Source organism: Sciurus carolinensis, chromosome 10, assembly GCF_902686445.1.
Source record: "Sciurus carolinensis chromosome 10, mSciCar1.2, whole genome shotgun sequence".
Taxonomy (NCBI): Eukaryota; Metazoa; Chordata; class Mammalia; order Rodentia; family Sciuridae; genus Sciurus; species Sciurus carolinensis.
Genome location: NC_062222.1, coordinates 109323422 through 109342547, shown reverse-complemented (window position 1 = coordinate 109342547; position 19126 = coordinate 109323422). Strand labels below are relative to the sequence as shown.

The following is a 19126-nucleotide window of genomic DNA, read 5'->3' as shown; positions in this document are numbered from 1 at the left end:
AAACAGAAAAATTTGTCATTTCCATCTCATTGGTAAAGGCTTCCAACTTCCTTAGCCAAATAGTCTCTAATCTTCCCACTCAACCTGAATAGCTCCAGGATCCATAACCACTACAGAAGCAATCTCAGAAACTTCTGGAGGGAAACACCACACGGATGAACAAGTCTGTGATTTGGAGTTATTAGCCTGATGCCCACATGCATATCATATTTGCAAAAGGCAGTTTACAATCTGCTCATCTCAACAAATTTAGCATAAGGGAATTTAAATCCCTGCATCTGCAATTTTTGTCTCTCCCTCTTCAAATTTATGATGAAATAAACAGCGTGCCAGGGTTGAGTGCCTCAAGGTCTCTGTTCTGCTCTCAAAGTTCCATTTTACTCAGAGGGAAAAAAATGGAAAGCAGAGAAAAGTCTTAGCAGATAACGAATCTGAGTCCTGTTGACCTTCCTAAACCACAGCATGACTTAGTAATTCCCTTGGCAATGTCCAAACCTCTTGGTACATGCAGTGAGGTGTTAAAATATTTCGACCATTGTGTGCATATTAAAGTATTTTCTCAATGATTCCCAAAGGGTCAGAACTACCTTTCCACTTTATTCTCAGGGTAAGATTACCATCGACAATAATGGAAGACATGATTCCATGAGCCCTGTTTCCTGGCTCTGTAGTGTGATTGATTACCAAGGAGTCTTGGTCTATTCTGCAGTCCCTGAGACCATAGCGTGGCCATTTAGACGAGACATTGGTGTTACGAATCAATGCCTGCATCCCACCTATCTGTTCTTTTAAAGCCACTTGGTCTCTGGCCAAAAATATAGGGTGAAGACTCACATTTACTCAAGGGAAGTCATGCGCAAAATAACATGTTTGCTCGCTGAACAGTCCCCAGTCTGCAACTCAGCTGGTCATCTCCAGCTGGGTTTGCTGAAAAGGCAGCAGTTGGTCAGTCACTGCTAGAGTGTCAATACCAAATGGGAATATAGATCAGATGGGCCTAAATGTACAGACTTCAAGAATGAAAGGCTCATTGATTTTTTAAAAGCAGGAGTAAAGTCTTCCATGTATTGCATCCAAATGTTGTCTTTTTGCTTATTAAAGGTCTCCACATTTTTTTTCATGCCAGATCTGAAACTGAAGCAAATTGCAAGATAAAACAAAAGAGACTTTCCAGGACCTAGTCTTGTCATTTATTTAAACATCTCTCCATTCACATATCCAGCCAATCAGGTCAAACATTTATTGCAACTGTTGTGCACTCTCCCAAGTCAAGAAGGGCTCAAGATCAGATTTGCAGCTGTGGGTATGGCTCAGTGGCAGAGAGAGCACTTGCCTAGCATGCACGAGACTCTGGGTTCCATCCCCTAGCACCACAAAAGAATAAAAAGAAAAGAAATTCTCTTTGCATTTCTTTCATCCAAAATTATCTATCTTTTTGAGCAAAGTAATGCACTGGACTCACCCAAACCTTCTGCAATACCATCTATGTGCTAATAGCTGGGGTTCCTACCTCGAGCCCAGATGTCCCTCCTGGATCCCAGGAGTCAACTTCCCACCAGAACTCTGTATATCAGTATTTGGGTGTCACGCTGAATTTAATCTAAATTTGTCCAGTTTGAATTCATCACTTCTCCCCCTCCTCCTATATTCTCTTAGTTGGAGGCATAGCGTTCCCTCTGCCGGAAGCCCAGTTGTCACCCTAAATTGCTGCTGCATTTCCTCATCCTCAACATCCATTTGGTTTCCAAATGCTACCCATTACCTCTTTGGGTATCTTTCCCAAGCCCACTGCCTTGGTCTTGCTTCCCTCTTTCTTCCCATCCTCCCTGTGAGCTAGTGTGATAGACACCTGCCTGGTCTCAGCACAGGACTCAGGTCCCCTCTATCCCGCCCATGACAGTAGCGTATGGAGTGTCTCCAGGAGTGCAGCCTGGTTGTTCCTCTAATTAAACCTTCTCCGCTCACCCCAGCATTCAGGAAAAAGTCCACACGAGGCCCTTCATAATCTGGGCCTGTCTTTGCAGGTGCTCACATTAATTCCTCCCACAAGACTCAAGTGTGAAACCCACAGAAATCCTTGGGGCTCATCCCTTGCACCAAGTTCTCTCACCTCTATGTGTTGCAATTAAATGCATGCAGCTGCCACCATGCCATGACCGGAGCCTGTGGAGAACCCGCGGTGAACTGAGATATTCAGCCATATTGATGCCAGAAACCAATGCATTCCCTGAATCAGGACCAGATCACGGGCACAAATGTCATTGTGCTTAAGTGGAATTTAACTGGGATTACTTTTTTTAATCTGGCTATAGAATAAGCCCAGCAGAGTAGATGAAATTCTGTAAGTCCTCTAGGGTCTTGACATTCTTACTATGATGATCCAAGAATAGGTATTCAGGGAACACTAGAAAGAAAACAAAAAGGATTTTTCTGGGATATGTGTTTGCTTCACCATAAACTTATTTTGCTTTAACTATGGGGACTTCCCAAGCCCTTTAATTTGTTATTGTGCACTGACACTCTCTAAGAGGGGGGTTTAAGGGACAACTTTTCTCTGGGCTGAACAGGGAAGCCTGGTTTGGGAGCACATTGAACAGCTAGCAATGGTGGACTCTCTCAATGCAAACTGGCTTCCCATTATTCCAATAACCTTTGGTATAATAAATCATTCTTTCAGCTGTGCAGTAGTATTCAAGGCCTGCCTGCTTAATCTTTAATTGGTTAAGCAGATACAAGCCCAAATTATACCGTGTAAAAAATATTGCAATAGATCACAATACTGTCAATTTTCCCCAGCAGAACTCTGACATTCTCGAGCATGACAAAGCCCACCTCTCTCACACATTAATTACAGCAATGTCCTTGGAAGAGAGAATAGCATAGTGATTATTTGCAACTTCCGTCTCCTGAATGTCAGGCGCCCACACGTGCCTGTGCACACGGTGTGTGTGTGTGTGTGTGTGTGTGTGTGTGTGTTGAGGACGCATAGACCTTGAAGAAGGTCCCTTTTCTGTGCACCAATGCCCTCGTTCCTTTCTGTGTGTTCCTTTTGTCCTAACCAATTTATCCTTTAACTTATCCTTGAAGGGCCCTTTCACTTGGCAGAGAGGGTCCCCTTCTTCAGGACGTCTTCTTTTACTTCTGTCTTCTACCCTTGATTTAGGTGCTCTTGCCTGGATTCCCAAAGTGCTCCATTCAAACAACGGTTGGGTAAGTTTCGTGTCAGGAACCTGGTTTTGTACTGGGAATTCAGACATGGATCAGACTAGTCCCTCAAGGAGTTAAGACCCAGCCTCCCGTTTCCAGGCTACATTGGAGCAGTTAGGGCTACTGTCCCTGGAGTCAGACTGCACCTAGCATAGGATAGGTCTCGTATTAACAAAGGGATGGAGAAATAAAAGACCTCCCCTGGGTTGGTAATCAAAAGGGAGCCCATCCGGGACTTTGCTATGTAATAAGCTTCACTTTAATTTCCCTGGAGAAACGGCCAAGAACCTTGGGCTGCGGCTGAGCTGAGGGTGGAGGTTCTGCTCATCTCACCTACTGAGGTTGGACCAGGTGAACAGGAAGGAGAGATGGAGTCTCCCACTGGCTGGCCTGGGACTCAGGTGGGCCAACCTGGGTCCCCAGAGAGGGGACACCTAGATGTCCCCAAGGCTCATACGACTGGTTCCCAAGGGCAACCGGATACCCTCTCTTCTCTCACCTCCCTACTGTTCCTGCACCTCCCTCCATTCCTTCCCAACCAGCCTGTGGGGCTGTGTTCTTGGCTGAAATTTCCGACACTAAAACACTGAATCGAAAAAGGTCCTTTTTGCTCACATTGCTCTAATTATTCTGTAAAAAAGCAACAGATATTGAACCCTGGAAAATTTTTCTTCTAGTGTTAGTCTGTTATTTAGATAACTGAAAAAAAGCAAACAGTGTTTCTATTCCTACTCGGTTTGTCACTCTGAATAAAGATTAATACAAGAAAAACTTCTCACTGTATTGTGATCTTTAAGTTCTGTTGTTTTGGGTTTGTTTTGTTTGTTTGTTTTGTTCCTGGGGATTGAGCCCAGGAATGTTCTACCACGAGTTACACCTCCAGTTCTTTTTAATTTTATTTTGAGACAGGATCTTAAGTTCCTCAGACTGGCCTCTAAATTTTGGTCCTTCTGCCTCAGCCTCCTGAATAGCTGGGATTATAGGCATGCATTACTGCACCTGGTTGTTGTTCGTTTTGACATAATGGAACTTTGTATCAATAAATTGCTTAAATAACAAAAGCAAAAAAGCTACAGGTGTGAGTATGGCTTACTTGGAGAACCCATGCCTAGCACGTGCAAAGCCCTGGGTTTAATCCCAACATCACAAAAAAGAAGAAAATAAAATACTTGGGAGTCCATCCAACCAAAGAGGTGAAAGATCTCTACAATGAAAACTGCAAAACACTGAAGAAAGAAATTGAGGAAGACCTTAGAAGATGGAAAGATCTCCCCTATTCTTGGATAGGCAGAATTAATATTATCAAAATGATCATACTTCCAAAGGCGTTATGCAGATTTAACACATTCCAATTAAAATCCCTATGACATTTCTCATAGAAACAGAAAAAGTAATCATGAAATTCATCTGGAAGAACAAAAGACCCAGAATAGCCAAAGCAATCCTGGGCAGGAAGAGTGATGCAGGAGGTATCACTATACCAGACCTTAAACTCTACTATAGAGCAATAGTAACAAAAACAGCATGGTACTGGCACCAAAATAGACAGGTAGATCAATGATACAAGATAGAAGACAAGGAGACATATCCACATAAGTACAGTAACCTCATACTAGACAAGGGTGCCAAAAACTTACAATGGAGAAAAGATAGCCTCTTCAACAAATGGTGCTGGGAAAACTGGAAGTCCATATGCAGTAAAATGAAATTAAACCCCTATCTCTCACCCTGTACAAAACTCAACTCAAAATGGGTCAAGGATCTAGGAATTAGACCTGAGACCCTTCACCAAATAGAAGAAAAAGTAAGTCCAAATCTCCATCACGTTGGCTTAGGACCAGACTTCCTTAACAAGATCCCCATAGTGCAAGAAATAAAAGCAAGAATCAATAAATGGGATAGATTCAAACTAAAAAGTTTTTTCTCAGCACAGGAAACAATAATGTGAAAAGAGAGCCTACAGAGTGGGAGAAAATCTTTTCCACACACACTTCAGACAGAGTGCTCATCTCCAAAGTTTATAAAGAACTTAAAAAACTTTACACCCAAAATACAAAGAACCCAATCAATAAATGGGCTAAGGAAATGGACAGACACTTCACAGAAGAAGATATACAGGTGATCAACAAATATATGAAAAAGTGCCCATCATCCCTAGTAATTAGAGAAATGCAAATTAAAACCACCCTAAGATTTCATCTAACTCCAATTAGAATGGCTATTATCAGGAACAAAAGCAATAATAAGTGTTGGCATGGATGTGGGGAAAAAGGCACACTCATACATTGCTGATGGAGTTGTAAATTGGTACAGCCATTCTGGAAAGCAGTGTGGAGATTCCTCAGAGAGCTTGGAATGAACCCATCATTTGACCCAGTTATCCCACTCCTTGGTTTATACCCAAAGGACTTAAAATCAGCATATTACAGTGATGCAGCCACATCAATGTTCATAGCAGCTCAATTCACAATAGCTAGATTGTGGAACCAACCTAGATGCCCTTTAATTGATGAATGGATAAAGAAACTGTGGTATATATGCACAATGGAATATTACTGAGCCATAAAGAAGAATAAAATTATGGCATTTGCTGGTAAATGGATGAAGTTGGAAAATATCATGCTAAGTGAAATAGGCCAAGCCCAAAAACCAAAGGCTGAATGTTTTCTCTGATAAGTGCATGACAATATGTAATGGGGGGGGGGGAGAGAAGAATGAAGGAACTTTGGATGGTGTAGAGGAAGAAGGGGTGGGAGGGGGTGGAGATGGAAAGACAGTAGAATGAAACATACAGTATTACCCTATATATATGTATGATTACATGAATGGTGTGAATCTACATTGTGCACAACCACAGAAACAAAATGATGTACCCCATTTATGTACAATGAATCGAAATGTGTTTGTAAAAATAAAAAATATTTTAATTAAAAAAAAAAGAAAGAAATCCAAATGAGGCCATTAGTCTTTCTTGTAAAAGCTTTCCAAGGATGAGGAGAGTAAGGTAATGGCACTGTAGAAGAAAATAGTGGATGATAATCATTATGCTCCTTTCTTGGTTTAGCAAAATCTACCTGCAACTGTTCTAATTTGTTTGCTGTCGGGAGGGGTGCTGGGGATTGAACCTAGGACCTCCTGCATGCTAAGCACGTGCTCTACCATTGAGCTATACCTCTAGCTTCCTGATCTTATTTTTAGATTACAGGATGGTGAATAGTCCTTTGAGAAATCAAGTTTAAATGTTTTAAATAATCTAAAAATACAGAACTGTTTATTTCATTATTCCATTCATTATTTTCACGAATGCAATGTTTTAATATGTTGCACTCTACCCAAAATGTGACAAATAGAAATGCACCTATCTACACACATATATCTTAATAACTAGTTTGGACAGGGGTAGGCATTTTATGTTGTAAACTGGTAAGTGAAAATTAATTATTTGTCCAGCTTAATGCTTTACCACCAGCATACTTTTAAAGTTCACATTTAAAGGACCCAACTATTTTTTGCAGTTATTGTTCATTTAAAATTTCTCAATTATCTGAAAATAGAAACATGCTTAAGTCTAAATAGACTCTTCTTTACCAAAAAAAAAAAAAAAGAAAGAAAAAAAAAAAGAAAAAGAAGAAGAAAGAACCCTACATTGTCTGTTTGCCAAAATAAGAATGGAATAGAGATGATTTCCTATCTCTGTGTAACGTACTATAGCAAATTTCAAATAGAAAAATGTGCTTTGAAACCCCTAAGGAGAAAAAGAACTTTTCAGGTACCCAGTTCAGTCTTTTCTCATCATCACTTGGGTGGTTTTGCATTGTAATTAATATTTTCATCACAGGGGAACTCAAGATGGGTTAAAAGAATGTTTTTTTAAAAATTCAATTGACACATTAATTATTGATCCTATTTTATGAGCATCTAGAGCAAAAAAAATTTATATTTTATGTAATTCTCACAACTATCACATAGATGAATTTCTGAGGTACTCGGTTTCATGGGTAGAGGCCAGAACCTTTGCTGTGTAGAAGTTTTGTAGTATCGTCAGTAAGTAATCTTCCAAACATTGTTGGAATAAAAGAGATTCACAATACAGAACTCCCTACTGGAAGTATTTATGGACAACCATATGCCTAATTGAACAATCTTTTGTTCTTCAGAAAAAGGGTTCATTTTTACTTCCATATGGAGAGTTTTTGTGGTTGAGATGCAAGAGAACAGAGGGTGAAGAGCCTGGATCTTGAGGGTTGGGGTAACTCAGTGGTAGAGTGCTTACCTAGCAGGAGTGAGGTCCCAGGTATGACCCCTAGTACTGGCAAGAAAAGAAAACCTGGCTTGTGTTCGAATCTCAACTCTTCCACTTAAAAGCTGTGTGACCTTGAGCAAGTTACTTAACCTCTCTTTGCCTTAATTTTTTCACCTACAAACAGAGGTAATGATAACTATGCTTACTACTTCCATGCTAGCCTTGTGGGGAGAAAATGAATTAACTAATGCATACTAAGAGCTTCAAACAGTATCAGTCCTGTTACTGTCAATTCCTTTCCTGGGCCCAGCCTGACCTTGGCTATCATGGCAGCGGTTAATACAGAGCCAGATGTGTACCAATCACTGTGAGTGGAAAAACTCCTCCTCCGGCACACAGCTGGAGGAACAGACTCAGAAATGATAAATAATCACTCTCTGAACTCCAGCCCAGATGTTTTCTTGGAGCAAACCACTTCCTTTCCAAACACTGACTTCATGCAAGAGAATCCACGGTGAGATAGCCGGGAAGAAGCAAGACTCCATATAAGGAGAGAAACAGGTGCCTGTCTTTACCAGACGCCAAAACCCTGAAGGACTACCTCTGAAAACAGTCTTTAAATGACACAAAGAAAATTGTTTCAGGGAATGGGGGATCCGAATTTTGAAGTCACTGTCCTCTATTAAATATTGAAGTTACAGAGCAAGACTGTGCTTGACACTAAAAAGGGATTTTTTTTAAGGAGCCTGCACTCCCTGAGGGAAGGAGACCTTATCTTTATGCCAAGCTCTGTCACTCATAAGCTCTGCGACGTGACGGGGGTGAAACCCTCAACCTCTGGGGCTTCCGTGTCCTCGGCTATGAAGTGAGGAGCTGAACTAGATGAACTCCTAGATTTCTTACAGCTCAGACATCCTATGACTTTATAAAATAAAGTAGATGTACGATGTATACAACAGGCAATAGAAAACAACTCTGAACACTTCAGCGGGAAAAGGTTCTTTTTTTGAGGACGGTCAAGGGGAAGGCTAGGGACTCAGGCTCAGAAGCAAGGCGGCTTGGTGGGGTGCAGAGTGTGGAGGGTGTAGAGAACAGAGGCGACTCAACCCTGTTACTAGAACAAATAAGCTCTGGTCCTTTTTTCCACCTTCATATCACTGCACCCAATCCCAAGATAGAGGGTCAAACGGATCTAGCTCAGGTCACATGCCACCCCTGGGCTGGTGGGTAAGCAACCTGGATTTTCAGTAGCCCCAAGATGTTGTTCAATGGGTCAAGGTGATTCCCAAGAGGAGCCTGGAATAGGGTTTGACAGAAAAGATAATGACCACTGTGCATCTCCTGCTGTTGTCTTTGTGACGCCACACTGGTATCACCCTCCCAAGTGAAAACAGAAGTAACTTTGGATAGAGACAACGGCCCCATGAGAACACTATCTTCTCACACAGCTGTGGATGCCCACCACAAAATGTTGGCAATGTCTCCTGCGAGCAGAACAGTCCTAGCGTGCCTCAGGAGCTTGCTCTGTGTATCGGCTAATTTGAACTGTCAACTTGATTGGATTAAGAGATGCCAATGATTAAGAGGCTTCTGGGTGTGTCGATGAGGGTGTGTCTAGGAATGACTGGCATGTGGGATAGAGAACTGAAGTGGAGACCCTCCCTAAGCATGGGCAGCACTGCCCAAAAGGATGGTGGCTTGGATGGAATAAAGCTTGGAAGAACAAGGAAGCAGATGCAGATGCAAGCTCGACCCTTCTTGAACAGGTTCTTAGTCGCTGCATGGATCATCTGAGGATATTGTACTCTCACTTCTTCACTCTTCCAAAGACGACTCTGCCAGTGATTCTCCAGGGAGTTTCCAGAAGCCTTGGTCTCAGACTAGGGTAGCACTGTTGATCTTTCTTGTTCCGGGGCTTCTGCCTCTTGGACTGCGCAGTTGCTGGTTCTTCCAGGTCTCCAGTTGCAGATGGCCATTGTGAACAATCCAACTTCTGGTCATGCAAGCCAGTCTAATAAATCCCCTTTTATAATCATACTTCCTGTTGATTCTGTTCCTCTAGAGAACCCTGACTAAAACACTCTGGGAGGACACTATCCTGCTTTCATTTTCTCTCTCCACACATCTCCTTGGAATCAAGGTGGAAGAAGCACAGAGGTACCTGGCTGTCATTTTGATCCTCTTCTGTATTTACAGAGCCCCGTTTTTAACTGATGGTCAATTCCTCTCCCACCTTGAGAAGCAGGTCAATCCTGACTGGTCTACACTAGCCGTGTGAGTCCCAGGCTCCTGTCATCAGGGTGGTTAAGGGTGGGTCTGTTAAGATGCTCTGGTAAGAGAAGGAAGTGTCTAAGGCAGAGGAGACATTGTGGCTTAAGGATGTAATGATCCTGGGTGTTGCAGCCCCTCAGTTCCATACAGTCTCTTCTTGAAACCAGGAGAGGAAAAGCCTGAAGACAAAATCTAACACTCGAGGTGGCAGAGACAACAGGGTGGAAGACTTGAGCACTCGATGACGTCAGTCTCGAATTAATCAACCTGAGAGCCCTATTCAGAACTCGCCACTAGGAACGATAATACTTTTCCTTATCATGTGAGTTATTTTGACTTGAGCCTTCCATTATTTGCAGATGAAAGTGTCTTAATTGATAATCCACAGAACTATTCAAGCAGCAATGGTTATCTCTATAGTCCCCTGTGGTAACAATCTTAAGTCTCAGAGGGCAGGAATAACTCATCTGGATGAGTTTGTGAAGTTGTTTGTGTGTAGGTTTTGTTTGGGTTTTTTGTTTTGTTTTGTTTTGTTTTGTTCCAAATGTGTCTCTGTGTCTCCTCTGCCCCAGCATGCATGGTAGGCCTTATCTTTTCATAGGAGCTTCTAAATCAACCACTCTGTCTTTAATAAAGTGTGTAAGTTCTAGTATATAAGCACATAGTTCACAGATCATTTTATTTTTCCAGTACTAGGAATTGAAACTAGGGGTGCAAAACCACTGAGCTACATCCCAGTTTGTGTGCGTGTGTGTGTGTATGTGGATAGGGTCTCACTGAGTTGCTGAGGCTGGCCTCAAATTTGAGATCCTCCTGCATCAGCCTCCCAAGTAGTTGGGATTACAAGCATCTGCCACCAAGTCTAACTTCAGAGCGTTCTTAAAATGTACCTTTTGGTCATCATGCCACCTGGTTCTTCTGATAATATGTCTTATTGCGATTTGTTAAATGTAAGAACTCCCTTCCAGTTATTATCTTAAAGTTGCCACCCATCAGAATAGCACAAATAGTTGAGAGTGATTATAAGAAATACATAGACAGAGGGAAAAAAGTAAAATAAACAAGGAGACAGAGAAAGAAGTAAACAAAGTAGAACAAAGTGTCAGAAAATTGAGTTCACATCTTTATTCCACCAAGTCTTACAGGAAAGGAAAGGAACATATTTGTGAAAGAGATACAGACACAAGCAGACAAAAGTTATCTACTGACAGAGGGAGAAGGGAAGGAAGGAGGCAATTTAACACCAGTTTGTCTTTTTTAATGTAATTTTGTGCCAGTCATGGTGGCTCACACCTGTAATCCCAGCAGCTCAGGAGGCCGAGGCAGGAGGATCGCAAGTTCAAAGCCAGCCTCAGCCACTTAGAGGGGCCCTAAGCAACTTAGCAAGACCCTGTCTCAAAGTTTTGTTTTAAATTTTTTCAAAAGGGCTGAGAACGTAGCTTAGTGGTAAAGTGTCCCTGAGTTCAATCTCTAGTACTCATAAATAAATAAATAAGTAAATCTTGAATTCATGAAATGCTGAATAGTGCTGTGGTTTATATGTGGTCTTCCCCCAAGGGTTGAAGACTTGGTCCCTAGTGTAGCAATGCTAGGACTTGAAAGGTCCTTCAAGAAGCAGAGTCTAGGGTTGGGGATATAGCTCAGTTGGTAGAGTGCTTGCCTTGCAAGCACAAGGCCCTGGGTTCAATCCCCAGCACTGCAAAAAAAAAAAAAAAAAAAGAAGCAGAGTCTAGGAGGAGGTCATTAGGTCACAGGACCATTGCCCTCAGAAGGACATAAGGTAGTTCTCATGGGACCATGAGTTAGTTCTTAAAAGAGGGTTATTATTAAAGAGCAAGACTGGGCCCTCCCCTGCTCTGGCTTCCTGTCTCATCTTGTGATCTTTCCCTCACATTTCCACCATGATACTTCACCAGAGTTGAGCCAAGCCAGGGCTCAAATCTCCAGAACTGTGAGCTAAATAAAACCTCTTTTCTAATAAAGTACTGAGTCTCAGGTATTTTGTTATAATAATGACAAATGGGCTAATACAAGTAGGTACAAAAGAATAGTTTAAAATATACGCAAACTATACAGAATTGTAATACAATGAGCTTACATGTTCAGTACCCACCACCAAGTTTATAAACAACAACAACAGAAAACACGATCATTGTGCTAGAAGGCCCTGGTAAGTAGGTTGCCAATTCCATCCTCTTATAAGTAACCAGCTGCTGAATTTACAAGCAACATCTGTCATTAACGAGACGAGTATTGTAAGGGAGGAGCCTGTCACTGGGGACACACAGGCTGGAGACAATGTTCCCTCTGTCACTCACAGCCTGGGGTTGGGGGAACAGACCTGAAGGCAATCAGCTGTGGTACAAGGCAGGACAGAAGAAGCATGGTAAGAGGACTAAATTCTAGGGAAACACACACAACAAGAGACGTTATTTAAAAGACAGTGGGTGGAACAGGACACAGGATTTTTCAAGCTGGAAGGAAAAAGGGCACCGGTAACAACCAGAGGAAAGGCAGGGAAGAGAAGGTGGTCTGAGTGTTCCAGGCAAGGGTCTCTGAGTACAGAAGAGGAGAAAGCTGAACTGAAAGCTAGGCTGGGGGAAATCCTCCAGAAAGTGAAAATCCTTCTAGAAACAAAACTTGCTGCTTTAAGTTTGCATAACGTTATTTTCTGCAGGGAGAAGTCTGAAACTTTGCTGCGTGGGTCTCTTTCCTCCCACCCCTGCAGGCTCCGGTGGCCACACACCACGCACGCTGCCTCCGCAGCCTCTCCTGCATCCATCCTTTTTCCGCTACTCTGATTCCACTGTGTCCACTCAACAGTGGAGCGACTGTGACAGCCTCCTGGCACGGTGCCTTGTTTCTTCTCTCCACTCTCCAACCTGCGCCCGAATTCTTTGCACAGAGGACTGAGGTCCTGGCTGCTAGCAGAGCAAGCAGCCAAGGAGACGAGTGTAGGTCACAGCTGACAAGCGTCCATACAGGACTAAGCTGTAAGTCATAGGGAGGGGTCCTGGGGTGGGTAAAGTCAGACTGGAACCAGTTGAACAGCAAGACATTTTAAAAGCCAGGCTCAGTAGTGTGGACAGGAAACCATGAATCATGCCGGGCACCAAGGACCACAGATTCTCCTTTAACTGGGGCCAGTCAGATGGAGATGGGGTCAGAACGGCCAGACTAAAGGACACCCAAGACCAGTGACCAAGCACCAATCGCAGAGAGAAGACTTCAAGGGTGGGTTCAGCCCAGCCTCCCTGCACTCTCAGGAGAGAGCCCTGACGTGGCTCTGGCTGCAGCTCTTCCTCAGTCACCTCTCCACCTCCACCCCACAGAGCAGGAAGAGGGAGCAGGGCAGCCAGACAACTTAGGTCGCCATCACTTAGTAGCCTTGACACTGCAGGCAAATTGGTGAACCTCCTTTGACCTCAGCTTTCTCAGGGAGAGTGACAGCTGTCACAAGTTGTCATTGTGAGGAAGAAGCAAAAGTAGACACGGTACGTGCTCCATAGATGCTTCTTCACCTAGCGTTGGTGAAGAACTGCCTGTGAGTCAGACAGCACCCCAACTGCCAAGGGAAGAGAACCACCCACACACCTTCTAGTCTACAGAAGGAGGGGGCACGGGTAAGTGACCCCAAGCACAACTGTAAAAAACTGGTGTGAAAAGCGCCATTGGGATGAAGATCTCAGCAGGAGGCCAGCACCTGTGAACGACACCTTACTCTATGTGTCTTGTATTTCAGCCGGTGGTGCAAATGTGCACATGTCCTGTCCCCTCAACCAGCTCCTAAGCTCTTGGTGGACAGAGACCTAGCCTTTGTGAGGTTCCCAGTGTCGACTAAAGTTTTCTCTTTTAATAAATAAGTGAAATTAGCTTCCTGAAAGTGCCACAACTTAACAGAACTTGTACTTAATTTATGCCTTTTGTAAGCCAAGTTCCCACTGAGTCCCAAGTCATTTGTCATAACATAATCGGTGATGTGCAAAGAAACAATAATTTGGCTTTTCAGAAATGGTATAATATCCATACCTCATAGACACCCCCACCTCCTGCAGAAAAATCCCAGGCCCGAGCTGACTCACCTGTTAATTAGAGATATGAAGACAAGAAAGAGTAAGACTAGCAGAATTCCATTTGCCAAATTTTCAATTCCTAAATCTTACAATTAAAATTTCAGTTCGTGACCTAGCAATAAAAGGAGGAGGGGGAGGCAGAGAGAGAACCAGAAAAAAAAAAAACCCTCTATGCTAGAATATTCGTTCCTATTAAGGCTGCTAATGTAACAGAAGAAAAAATATCTTTTCCATCTACCCTTCTAAGATCACAGCTGAGACCTCTATAACAAAATATTAATAAGAGGAAAAAATACTGATTTATTTAAATAAGTTTTATGTAGCATGAGAGACATCAAAAGGAAATGAAGACCTAAAGAATGAGTGAAACCCAAGGGTTTTTTCTAGTAGGTTTGATGAAGAATGGAGAGTAAAATAGGACAGGGCAGAAATCGTATGCTCTAATGATGATGAACCGGGGCGCTCTGCCAGGTGTCTGTTCAGACTCTTCTGTGGCCCAAGTCTTTGGAAACAAGAATGCTCCTGGCCCCACAGAGGAGGGTGCCTCTCACACAGGGATTTTATCTGTTTCAGAGGAAGGTCAGAAAAGATTTTATAAACCGCTTTAAGGAAGAAAGGTGGTAGGGGAAGAGTAGAATGACCTTCCTCCTTCTGCTGTTTGTTCAAAGTCATTCCATTTAAAATATTCCAGTGCTATATTTTAAGGTCGCATGTCCAAAACCCTGTCACTTAATATTAAGTCCGACCCTACAATTAAACTCTGCACATCTACTCAGATAAGCAAGCAAGCTTAATCATACAATGATGTCAAAAGATGACATCTTAACTCTAGGAAAATATTTCTGTTATTTTTCAACATTAAGAGCTGTCTGCTTGTCTATATGTGCTTTTTATTATAATTTAATAACTATCATCGTTCTTGACATCCATGAAGGTTATAACAAATATGAAAGCCAAAAGAATGAGAGGAAACACTTTGCTATTAAATTTAAATACCCAAATATTTCATTGAAATCATTTTATTTTGGTATCCATAAATTAAAAAAAAAAAAACATTCTAGTGCCAAAAGGAGGCAAGATTAATAAATGCAAACAAATATGTAAGCAAACAACCCAGGTCCTCTTAAGTAATTTGCCAAGTAGAAACTATTATCAGTACGGGGGGGAAAAAATCACCCAATCAGAATCTGCAATGAGAGAAAGAACTTTCAACCTTGACCATTCTTGGTCAAAATTAAAACCTTGGGTCCACTCTAGTGGTGGATTTAAAAAAAAAAAAGAATAAGTGTTCCCTTGTTCCTTCCGTGGGTTTCTCCGGCTTGTTTTCCATGTCTCACGCTGGTTCCTTGAAAACAGGCTCGTTCCCTTGATCTCCTGGGTCAAATGAAAGGCTCTGGAGCTATTTCCCACCAAGCGGTCTGATACCCGCTGCTTTCCTATTGTGCAGTCTCAGCTGGACCCAAACATTTACCAGCCCAATCATTCCCAAAATAAAATTATAAGTATTCTTCAACAGGGTTCAGTCCAATCTGCCCAGGGATAGTCTGAAGATTTAAAAAAAAAAAAAAAAAAAAAAAAAAAGGAAATAAAAAACATTATTTGCACAAAAAGTTTGTTAAGTATTCCCTAAGTTAGAATCGGTAGAAAACAATTTTAAATCATTTATAAGAACACTGAGAAACGTCCTCAGTCACTTTCTAATCTCCTTATGCAATGGAGCCCCCATTACATTCCTAAGATGACAGCGTGGGTAGAACTGAAACTTCTGACCCTAGAACCAAGAAAACCTAGGGTCTCCCCAGTTTCTGCTACCACAGTACCTTGGTCCTTCCTTCTCCAACTATTAAATGAAAATGAAAGTGTTTGTGCAAATTTCTTTCAATAACAACATTCCATGATTGTAGTAGAGACAAGTTGGGATTGATTCTTTCACCCAACAGATTTTTATGGAATGTCTAGTATATATGAGGCATCTTGTGCCCTGAGTGCGGGGTCTCCTCTGCCCCTGGGAATAGCTCTATCATATAGCTTGACACTGGTTCATTGGAATTAGAGTTTCCCTAATTTGATTCCCCCACTCGCAGTCTTGTTATTTTTGCCAATGAGTAGAAGAAGAATTCTTGACACACGGTAGGTAATAAAGAGGCATTTGGCGAATGACCAAAAAGGAGCTCTCATCTGCCAGGTGGAGCAGCCCGGAGTGAGGGGCATCAAGTGTCACGTCCCACAATATTTCCTTGACACGTAATATCACTATTCTATATTCTACCTATATTCTGAGCCAACAGCAGACCTTGATTGCATTAAGACCCAAGCACTAAGCCCTGCCTCTCTTTTGTCCCGAATATGAATGCATCCTAGGTACTTGGTGGCAGGTTGGACTGTGGAGCCATATATGCTGGATCCTTTGGTTGTCTCCAGATCTGCTCTCCACTTACATCAATGCTGCCTGGTGCTGCTGAGGTCAGCCTCCATGAACTGTCTCAACTGGGTCCAGTGCTGACTGGCCCTGGTTGAGCGTGGCCAGTGGAGAGTATGAGCCATCAGAGAAAGCCAGGACAGCGGAGTGGGGGTATTTATTCTCTTTCCAGGGCAACCACAGGCCAGAGCGTCCTCTGCCAGGTCACACTCCGGTCAGACTGCCCTCCCCACCTCTTCACTGTGTGTGTGCATGTGTGTCTCTCTGTCTATCTGAGCTCCCTCCTGCTTTGGTCTTAAGGACAGTAGCAGCACTTCACTGTCACTAGTGCCAGGGTGCTCCACTCCCCGTTGGCCTTCCCACATCCTGTTTCACAGGATCAAATTCTCCTCGAACGACTCAATTTGGGTATAATACCAGTTTCTTATTAGGACCTTTGCTGACAACCACTCAAGTATTATGAAGAGTATATAGCACAATAGAGGGAACTCAGAAATTCTGGCTTCCCTCCTATTATGGTTTGGATCTTAAATGTCTCCCAAGGCCATGTGTTGAAGGCTTGGTTACCAGTCTGCAGTGCTATTGGGAGGTGGCGGAGACTTTAGGAGGCAGGGCCTAGAGGAAGGAAGGTAGGTCATTGGGGGTGTGCCCTTCAAGAAGATATTGGGACCCTAGTTGTTGTTGTTCCTCCTCCTCTCCCTCTCTCCCCACCCTCACTCTTTTTCCTAGCCACCGTGAGATGAACGGATGCTCCCCACCATGATATTATATTCTGCCTCACCACAGGCCCAAAGCAATGGAGCCAACTGACCAACTGAAACCTCTGAAACCATGAGTCAAAATAAACCTTTCCTCTTTTTAAGTTATTTTCTCCAATATTTTATCACAGCAATGAAAACCTGACTAATATACTCCCTCTTCCCTGATATAATTTATATACACCCTACAATGGTTATAGAATGCCTTTAACATAGTAGCTATTTAATAAATATTTTTACTTTATATTTGTTGAATGAGGCTGGGTATAATGACAAATGCCTGTAATCCTAGCAGCTCCAGCAGAGGCTGAGACAGGAGTATTGCAAGTTTGAGGCCAGCTTCAGCAACTCACTCCTAATAATAATGAGACCCTGTCTCAAAATTTAAAACAAATAAAAAGGGCTGGGGATGTAGTTCAGTGGTAAAGCACTCCTGGTTAAATCCCCAGTAATGAGATATGTATATGTATACACACACACACTTACATATATGTATATATTATATTATATATTATGTATATTTATTATATTATATATACTTGTAGAATGCATAAAAAAGTTTCTAAGACACATCTTTTTTAAATTTTTTTATTTGTTCTAATTAGTTGTACATGACAGTAGAATGCACTTATACATTTTGATAAATCCTACATAAATGGAATGTAATTTCTCTTTTTTCTGATTGTACATATTGTAGGATCACATCGGTCATGCAGCCACATATGTACCTGAGGTAATAATGTCTATTTCACTCTACTATCCTTCTCTAAGACACTTCTGACCAGTTTTTAGACTGTATACATGGAAATCTGTGTGCATTTTTCTAGATTATCCAATGTTAAATTTAAAGAAGTTTCTTATTTCAGTAATTGGAGGGTGGGGATTCTGCTTTGCAAATCTCCTTCTCTTTTTTCTCATGCTGAGACTGAATTATGGCTGAATGCCAGGAAAAACAGTGCCAAGGGATGAGCCGACATCTCAGGGGCAGACTAAGAGATTAGTTTAATAGACTGAGAGATTAGTTTACTGATCCTTCCTAGATCTTGGAGAAAATAGTGATTTGAGTGCATGTCATCTAATTCATATGCACTGACTTTGCAAGATCATCACTTTCTACAACCAGATCGAAACATACTTTAGGTTAAACTGCACCTCTTTAAATCTGTCCGTGTTTGTAATGAACAAGCTAAACAGTCAATGAAGCTGAATCATCACTCACCATGTATATTGACCTCGATGATGAGCTGCAGAAGTCACTTCCAGTTCTGGTATTGGGGGCAGCACTTCCTTGACCTGAACCAAGGGCAGCCCCTGTGTGGACTCTGCTATTTAACGAGAGTTTATTAGTCTATATTTAGTTAACAGCTATTCAAAAAGAGACCCGCATGACTAATGTAGAGAAGATATCTGTATTAGATATACCCTAATACAGGAAGAGAATCCTGACTGATATGTAAAGAGGATTTTGGCAATTTCCCCCACCCACTAAATTTCCTGCCTGTAACTCTGACAGCTTCAACCCATTGGTCTCAACTCTGTTTCTGTCCTTCATTCTTGCCCTCACCTTCTCTCTCCATTTCCTGGGCACAAGATGTGAAGCCTAGTTAAGGAGAAGCCACCTAGAAAAAGCTTTTAGAGCACAATGTTAAGTAGCAAGAAAAGAAATCTTAGTTTGGAAACAACCACAAACATTTCATCCTATCACATTGTTGAAATATGCCCCTAAGGCGAATATGAATGACCCCTTCAATTTTAGGGACAATTTTACGAAGAAGTAAAGTTACAAATTAAATGAATTCTGTCTTCCTGCTTTATGACTGTGTGACTTTATAACATTCTTTATTCTTCTAATATTATTTTCATCAGGCTCCAAGTTAGGAAATGAATATTCATGTCCTACATTGTGTCATCTCTTCCATTTTCCTGAGCTCTGGGGTCCTGATTCTAGTTTTTATATTGAATTGAGTTCTACTTAATACATGTGGTTTTTGTTTCATGGACAGCTTTACCTTTTGTGTGTGTGAGAGACACTGAGATAGAAATAAGGAGTGCTCCACCACTGAACTACCTCCCCGACCCTCTTTATTTTTTATTTTATTTTGACTCAGGGTCTCTCTATATTGCCCAGGCTGGCCTCAAACTTGAGATCCTCCTA

The 19126-nt window shown here is 42.0% G+C and overlaps 1 protein-coding gene across 3 annotated transcripts in view; it reads right to left on the bottom strand.

Annotated features, from left to right (window-relative positions):
• Window positions 1-2290: 2290 nt before the first annotated feature.
• The window catches only part of Tmem156 (transmembrane protein 156), a 55750-nt gene continuing 38914 nt past the window's right edge, over window positions 2291-19126 (bottom strand). Inside the window, exons 6-7 of one of the 3 annotated variants that reach the window (XM_047567030.1) lie at window positions 18191-18296; window positions 14863-15338 (exon numbers count right to left, since the gene is read on the bottom strand). In XM_047567030.1, the coding sequence (XP_047422986.1) occupies window position 15338; window positions 18191-18296 (107 nt within the window). In that variant the 3' untranslated portion in view covers window positions 14863-15337. Of the gene's footprint in view, window positions 2405-14862; window positions 15339-18190; window positions 18297-19126 lie in introns of those variants that run through there. The other 2 variants (XM_047567031.1, XM_047567032.1) reach the window with 2 other exon arrangements.